This window comes from Phragmites australis, chromosome 3 (genome assembly GCF_958298935.1).
Source record: "Phragmites australis chromosome 3, lpPhrAust1.1, whole genome shotgun sequence".
Classification (NCBI taxonomy): Eukaryota; Viridiplantae; Streptophyta; class Magnoliopsida; order Poales; family Poaceae; genus Phragmites; species Phragmites australis.
Genome location: NC_084923.1, coordinates 33,642,120 through 33,650,851, shown reverse-complemented (window position 1 = coordinate 33,650,851; position 8,732 = coordinate 33,642,120). Strand labels below are relative to the sequence as shown.

Sequence of the window (8,732 nt, the reverse complement as noted above, 5' to 3'; positions counted from 1 at the left end):
AGGGCATGCGGCGGCAGGATCAGTGTCTATGGATACCAAATATTGAGGAAGGTAGGGATAACTAGATCTCCTGTCTAGCAGGTTCTGGTATTTACTTTGTTTATTTATTTGCTTGATTCCTAATACACAGTCATTGTCAACTATATATAGCCAGCCAACTAAAGCGTCATATTCCTAATCCAACTAACTATTAAACCAAATCCAACTCTATCTCCTAATTGATTCTAGTTTTAAACAAATTACTCAAATCCTAAAATACCAAACATATCTCCTAATTAAAAGGTAGATCTCATGCTCTTCTGCTCCTATATCAGAAAGTTGCAATGTTGTCACTTGGGAGCTTGGTACAACTAAACATGATCTCACAAAACTGCATATCTCACATTCCACATCTCGCTTGACATATATCTTACTGTACTGAAGACCATCAAATGATGAAGCAACCCACCATCATTTTAAGAAGTATACTGCTCATCCAATGAAATAAATAAATATCGATAGTATGCGCTATTCAGTTATTGTAGCACAGTTATTAATGGAAAGGACCCTAGATACACTTCTAGAAACATAAAAGTATTTTGCATGACTCATTTGTTTAGCTTGTGATGCTTGAAAGCAAGATTCTCACAAAAAAATGTTTTGCTCTGTACAGTGACAACTGGCAAGGGTCGGATCATCATATTTGCAGCATGGGGGTCACAATGAACCAAACAATGCTTGAAATTCATCTCAGCGAATGCTTTACTGACCTATACAACTGTGAAGCGCGATGCTGTAAAGAAGTCATTAGCACATTTTTCTCAAAAAAACTGCAATAACAACTTTCACCTTTAAGCATTAAACCAAAACAGATATGAAGTGTCGGAAAAAAAATAGTTTCTCCATGTGTAGAGTCACAATTGATCTCGAAGGGAGCAAATGAAGATGCGAACAGCCGAACAGGATATCATCTAAGTACCAATTTTGGGTCAATTCAGCTACACTCAGAATACTTTCTTTTCCTTCTGTGGTGAAGATGACCCAGAACCTTCTAAAGCTCATGCCTCTATGTCCCTTCACCCCAAAGGCACCATATGTTTTGATTGCATCTAGATCTGTGAAACCCATGCCCAACATATTTTTTCTGTAATCGCCAGTGCTTGGCCTTGTGAGAAGTGAGAACATGAAGCTGCAAGTGCTGGTGCTGGTATTGGCACATCACTGCCACCGCCGGGCCCCATGCTGACCATTGCTTGGCTCCTATATGGCTTCACATATAGGAAGGCATACTATTTTAGGGCACAAAGAAATCATTAGTAGTGGAATACATGTAGGAATTAGAAAGTGAAGCACTCTGCACTCCATATTGAACTGGATTGCCAAGGCAGCTCTCAGGATAACTGTACAGTAAATCGGTAGTTATTTGCACTCAGATTGAGTACACCAGTAGTTATTTACATTCAGATTAAGTAAACTTGATTGGTGCAGAAAACACATCTTGATTCTAAATCGCAGGAAAATAGCATGTTTATTTCCCATTTGCACACAAATAAGAAATTCAGAAAAGGTGCAGCAGACTGAAAACCGATCCACGTCTTCATTACCTATATGCAGCCTGGCAAACTCACACTCAATTGGCAGAAATGTGGAATGATTCCATCATTCCTCTACAAAAGCCCAATATCTATTTGTTTTCACCACCATCAAGCCTCCACAAAGAGTTAACTTCCCCAACTCCGACCGGAGTGCCCCCGCCCACAAGACCTCCGGCACCAGTATCAACCATAGTTTGTTCAAATTAACCATGTTTCGAACTTATGAAATCTAAGAGATGGCTTAATTAATTCACGAAATTCCCCCAAAACATAGTCTCCAAAGTTGTTCTTATTATTTCTTACAAAATCCGGGAGGTTACAACAGAAACAGATAAGGGCAACAATGGATTCAGGACAAAATACCTTATTCAGGACATATACGACAATATCTGTAGTGGAAAATATGAAAGAAATGGTAACATGCTTATCATATAGGTTCATTTTGCATGGATAATCAGATTAACACTTCCATAAAATCAAGAGTTAACCAACAGGTAAAAGTGTGAGTGTGAACAATAATACAAGAATACACGATGTTCCATGAATGCTAAAACATCAAAAGATTTGTGGAGCACTGCATGACAAAGGCCTCAAGCAATGTTCTTGTGAGCACATAAAACACAACGCCGAGGGTGATGGACACTGGGAGGGCAGGCAATGCTCTGCGGAAGAATGCCAGCAGAAGCAGGGTGACGCCAAGACCTGCAATGATGGCAAGGTAGCAGGCGTACACTGTCATGTAGTCATACATCGCCGCCCTACCGACCAGAACGCTGTAGAAAATGAAGTCTCCCAACCCGAGCTTGATCGCCCCAGATGAGCCCAACCCAATGCCATCATTTTCCTCCTCTTCCCCAGATCTCTCTGGCAGTGGCTGGATCAAAGGTACCCTCATTTCAGCAACAGCCACTCTATGCTCCTGCAATGCCGATACATCCTCAGCTTGTTCAACGAGAGAATCAGAGCTCAAAGCAGTCACCAATGTCGCTGTGGGCCTTGAATTATTAGCATCACCAACAAAAGTGGCTGCTCCATGACCTCGGGATGTCGAACTGCTCCCAGAATTGGCGTCAAGATTCCTCCCCAATACCTCCCCAAGCACCTCGACCGTGGAACCGGCATCCAAATCCCCACCGGGTTGCCTCCCTTCCTTCCACAGCCGCCAATTTCGCCCCTGCCGGGGATCCACCGGCCTCGCCTCATAGACCAACGCCGGTATCTCCTCGTTCCTCTCTATGGCCAGCTCAAGCAGCACTCTTAAAGGGCCACCAGGGAGCAGCACGGCCGCGAGGTCGTAGATGGCCATGGCGATGAGCAGCGCCCAGGTGGTCCACTCGGGAAGCAGCGTGAACCAGAAGGCTGTGAGCACGGCGACGGCGACGAGCGCGGCCTGGTGGAGCGCGATAGGGACGGACGCCGGGGCCAGCGCGGCGAGCGCCAGCGCCCCTGCGGCGTTTGGGAGGAGGAGAGCGAAGGAGACGGCGTCGAGCGGGAAGCGGAGGCGGGAGAGGAGGAGGAGGGCAACCTGGCCGCCGAGGAGTAGCAGGACGGCGAGCGCGGAGAAGCCCATGTAGGCGCGGAGGCAGGGCGTGCAGCGGAGGTAGAAGAGGAGCGCCAGCAGGAAGGTGGCGGCCGTGACGGCGACGACGAAGGTTACGGCGGTGATGAGGGCGGTGGGGATGTCGTCTCCGCCGGCGGCGGCGGTGGTGGCGGCGAAGGAGGCGGAGAGGGGCGAGGGGGAGGAAGGCGAGGAGAGGAGGGAGACAAGGAGAACCACGATGAGCATACAGGAGGAGACGGGGTAGACGATGCGGGTCATGTCCTCGCCGAGGGAGTCCAGCACGGTGCTGGTGGGGGGATCGCCGGCGCCGGCGGCCGGGTCGGCCATTTCGTGGATGCGGGGATGGGGATCGCTTCAGTTGGGCTTACAGGGGATCTGATGGGGGATCGGGCTTTACTGAGTATCCTGTCCAACTCGGAATGGAATCGATAGACAGAAAAATCAACTTCGTTGTTGATTTCATTGACTCATGTGTTACATACTGGGGACTGGGGAGACATCCTCTTCCCAATGGGTGGAAAGGCAACAACGGCCACTGGGCGGTATGGCAGGGAAGAGAGATCAATCGTAACACTCATTCATCCATTCATCATTCATATAACGATGAAGAACTTCTCTAAACACTTATAAGAAGAAAAATGATTATAATATGTTATTAAAAAATTTCTTAAAAATTCAATGAAAATATATAGGAGAAAATGATATAACATATATGCTTGTATTGATATTACCTCGTTAAAAACCTTATATGAGAAAAATTGAGTTTAGAGATTGACTCCCCTTAAACTCCATAATTCTTGAAGTTTTCGCATATCAATTTCATGAATATATTTTTGGAATATTGAAATGAATAATGACTTGGTGAATAAATTTGCTATATTTTTACATCACTTCGTTTGGAAGATATCTTGTGGCAATATACTTTATGATATTATACTTTATATAACATTATGCATTTAAGCAATACAAGCAATATTATCTTAATAGATAATCGTGAAATATTTTAATGAATCTATACCACATGATAGATAATCGTGGGATCATTCTACAAAGCAATACACTTATGTGAGAATGATCAGCGAAAGTAGCAACTAGAGTTTTATTTTTTATGACTTCCATAATAAGATTGTACTACCATGTAAAAAAATAGAACCGGTTTATAATCTAGTATTATGAGGATAAGACAATAAGCCAATAGTGGTATGATCTACCATGGTTATGTCTTAATTTTCTGATACAATAAATCAATATCCTTTGTATATTTGAAGATATATAAGGATATTCCATAATCTGCTACGGACTGAAAATCCAAAAAGCAAATGGGAAACCATTTGGATTTAGCTATGGGTAGTATAACACATTGTTGCTCATCACGCTCATAGAGGGAGGTCCAAAGAGTGAGTGGATCATCCTCCATTAAATATTTAGATTTGAGATCTGGATGGAGGTGATGCATAAAATGCAAAGTTGCATATTTGGAATACTCAGGAATAGAATTCTTTAGTGGTGGAGGTATGGTGGCAATATACTTCCGGCAGTCAAATTGAGTTTAATGTCCATGGCCTAGATTAAATAATTGTTGTCATCCAATGCAAGTTTTAAAAAATCCGTTTAGGAAATGTCAGCCATATCCCAAATAAAATGACATGCATTAATTTACTAAGAGAGTAAATTAATAGCAAATATTGTAATTGCATGTATAAAAATGTTAATCACAAAATGTCAAAAATGACTAGTGATGTAGACCTCGATATAGTACAAGTGATGAATCGTTGTTATAATGTTAGACTCTATTCTTGATGGAATAGGTGACAGCAGTCACTGCCAACATATAGACTTTGTACAAAAAATGTGGAATAGATACAATGAAGATAGTCACCAAAATTGTGTAGACCACATAGTATTAAGCGAGATAACTTGCTGCTATTTATATGGATTCCATCCAATTAATATGGATGATGTTACAATCGTAGCCAATGTCAAAGTCTCCAATATCTTATACTATGCCAACATTGTGTAGAAGGTAATCATCAATTTAATAGCATTTTGCATCAAATTTCTACGAATTAGCAGAGGCTTAAATAAATAATAAATGCATAATATGTTTATTCTATTAATAATTAGCAATGTGAAAAGTTGAAAGTAATAAAAATATGTAATAAATTACAATATATTAAATGTCGAGGTATTACTGAGGTAATACAGGTAAAATGCAGTAATACACATTATTTCTGTAATTTCTAAAGACCAGAAGGTCTGGAATGCATATTTACAAGAGGTAAATAATACAATTTATGTAAAAGCTGAGGACTTAAATAGAATAATTACAAGTGTGTAATATTTTTATTTGGATTTCATTGCAATTTTTATATTTAATGTCATGAGGGACTTGATTAAAAAATGCAATATAACTGAGGTTATATTGAATCGGCGTGTAATATGTTGAAAACTCGAGGGGTTGTTATGGAGTAGTACATATTACTATACAATTCCTGATGACATTAGGGTCTGGATTGCAAATTTACATAAGGTAAATAAACATAACATAATTGTTGTAAAGTTTGATGATGTAAACACAAAAATATTATTACAACTGAAGTTATAAAAACCTTTACGCATGATTATTGTTAGTCCAATATAAAAAAATAGGGGCCTTTCTATAAAAAGCCCATTGGCCTCAATGAGCCGGACGAATGGGCCAATGTAACATGGGCTGAGACCCATTTGGCCTTTGGACCGATCTAGCCTAGTGGGTAAAATTCCATATAAAAAGGACGAGGGCGCCATTAGGATTAGGGTGCCCCCTGCGTGCTCACATCCCTTGAGAAGCCGTCGCCAAGCTAGGACACCTAGGGTAGGCCACCCATGGGCAGGTTGTTGTCGCCACCAGGCTAGCTTGGGTCAACCATCATCAAGCAGGCCACCACTGCCGGGTTGTTGCTCGACAGGCAAGAGCGCTGATCGATGGTCGCCACCAGGTGGTTGCCGAGGGAGGAGGTAGGGGTGCTCACGCGCTAGCCATCGTCTGATCTGGCTGGTGAGGCTGGCCACTTGAGGTGGACATCGTCATCGCAGATGAGAGAGAAGAAGGCGTCGTCGGGCAGTTTTGGGGGTAGACTGGCTTGAAGAGTCACCGCTTTGAAGGTAGGCGTAGCCACCGATGAGTCGTGGGCTGATTGGTCGCCAAGAGGGTGGGCGCAACTGTTGTGGTGTGCTGATCTCAGCCGGATCTGCGCACTAGAGTTGCCGGTCGAGAGACGGTGTGTCGTGCTAGAGGACAGGTGTGATGCCACCGGAGGGCAGGTGCAACACCGAGTGCCGCCACGATGATGACGCAGAGCACATCTATGCCGGGTTGAGGAAGAAAAGATCACGTACTCCGATGCAACAGGTGAGGTAAGAACATCCTCGATTGCATGTCAATTGTCTGTTGGAGGGGACAAATCAATGACGATGCAGACCGCCCTTTGTTCTTTTCTGTTCTGGCCTACCAGCAATGTAGAACAATGCATGATTGATAACGTGTTTAACTCGGAATGGAATCGATAGAGAAAGTAGATAGAAATGAGTTTGTTGTTAATTTCATTGATTCATGTGTTATGAGACACTTGTTGGGGAGACATTCCCTCCCCAACGGGTGGAAAGGCAACAATCGCCACAGGCAGTATGGCAGTGAAGAGATCAACCACAACATATTCTATTTATCGACTTGTTAGTCTCGTAGCTTACTTTTTTACCCCAAAGTAAAAGGAGTTTAGTACCATCCTGAGCATCTAATTGTTCGATACGGAACAATCGTGCCATATTCAATCTGGTGTCTGTTGTCTACTGAGTAATGCATCTCATTTTTTGCCTTTATTTCTTAAAGAAATGTTCGATTAGTTATACCGCACTTCAAGATTCGCGCACAGAAGAACACAAGTAGCATACACAACTTTTTCAGAGCGGAGGAATTGTGACAACCATGAAAGAGTAAACTAAGAGTGTACACATGGTATCCTGGTTACCATTTTGCAGTAACTACCATGATTATTAGGGGTGCAAGAGGGTCGACCCTCTTTAGTTTACTACTCCATCCGATCATAAATAAGACATGATCTCTAATATATAATTTTGATCAATATTTTCTATTAGAATATATTTATAAAATCTATTTAATATGTGATATTATAAAATTATTTTTAAGACAAATCTACACGTAATTTTAAGGTTTCTAAACTAAATATTTTAAAAGTTATTGTCAGTCAAAGTTTTAAAATTTTGATCAAACTTTTTCTAAAACGATATTAAGGGAATATAAATAAACTAAAAACTCACTTTTGCATCCATTTTGTCGATTCCTTATAAAAAACAAGTGAACTAAAAAGGGTCCGAACAAACCCTTTTTCCATGGATGCCGGGAATTCATATAGGTTTCAGTTTTAAACGTGAGTAGAAGGAGCTACGCTAAGTCGTAAATTGCTAATTTCCCAGCTTATAATTGATCAAGCGCCTCATCATCACGTCATATTCATCAGTTATTCAGTTGGTACGTTGAAACAAAGAGGATATTTAATACTTCCTACAGATTGATGCACATGTTTGTATGCATAGAAAACATATAGACAAAAAGGTGACCTATGATCATAGAAGATGCATAAATTGGATTTATCTTCATTGAAAATTCTCGTCTCAAGCCAACAAGGAACTTCCACGATTCGCCTCGTGAAAATAAGCTGCAGCCAGCAGCTACCCTCAACTGCGAAAAATTCTTTGAGCATTACTGATGGATTCGTACCTGCTGCGACCATAAATAATCAACGGTAGTTTAGTATACGATACTACTAAAATAACAAGAGTAAGGCAAATGACAGGCCATAATCCATATCAGTATACATCAACTTCATGGAAGATAGCACACACAGCGGGGTACCTTCGTTGCAGAGCCAGCTTCTGAGATCAAAACAAATGACCAACACAGAAAGTAATCTTTCGCCTATGAGAATGCGAGAGAGCCATCCATCTTGAAAGTCATAAGTCAGAACAGTCCATCTAAGGTTTTCTCCTCGAGTTATATACATTTGAGAAGCTCCTGGTAATAGAAATTCAAGATTGATAGTGAACCTCTGCAAGGAGTACATGCTACATATCCAAGTGCAACAGATATAACACTGATAATCGGTCAATATACAAGTAGGCAACGTATCCAGTGAACGATGAGAACCTGAAATTTTTTCAATTCATAGCGTTTGGGCCCATGATCAATGCCTGATGCTCCCACCACCAGTTCACTCCATAGTCCATTTAGCAAAACACTGGTAAAGGTTTTGAGCAAGCCAGGGTGTAGCTATACCCCTTCTTAAAAGTGCATTTTATTTCCAAAATTTTTGAAAAAAATACATACATGCACGTCATGAACAACTGTGTTGACACACAAAATTCTAGAAGTGCGCTTTTTGTGAACTTTCCAAAGAGAGCACAAGTATGAAGTTGTCTAAAATTTGTGAAAAAATGCATATATGTAGAAGTACACTTTTTGTGGAAAGTTGACCAAATGTGAGCTACACAAAATGCCAAATAAGTTGTCAAGAGGGTGTAGGTGAGCCTGTGCTCATCCT

At 41.4% G+C, this 8,732-nt stretch overlaps 1 protein-coding gene across 1 annotated transcript; it reads right to left on the bottom strand.

Moving 5' to 3' along the window:
* Nucleotides 1-815: 815 nt before the first annotated feature.
* Nucleotides 816-3,701, bottom strand: LOC133912858 (presenilin-like protein At2g29900). Its single transcript, XM_062355795.1, has one exon. The coding sequence runs from the start codon at nucleotides 3,460-3,462 to the stop codon at nucleotides 2,122-2,124; it is 1,341 nt and encodes a 446-aa protein (XP_062211779.1). The 5' UTR covers nucleotides 3,463-3,701; the 3' UTR covers nucleotides 816-2,121.
* Between the last annotated feature and the right edge of the window lie 5,031 nt (nucleotides 3,702-8,732).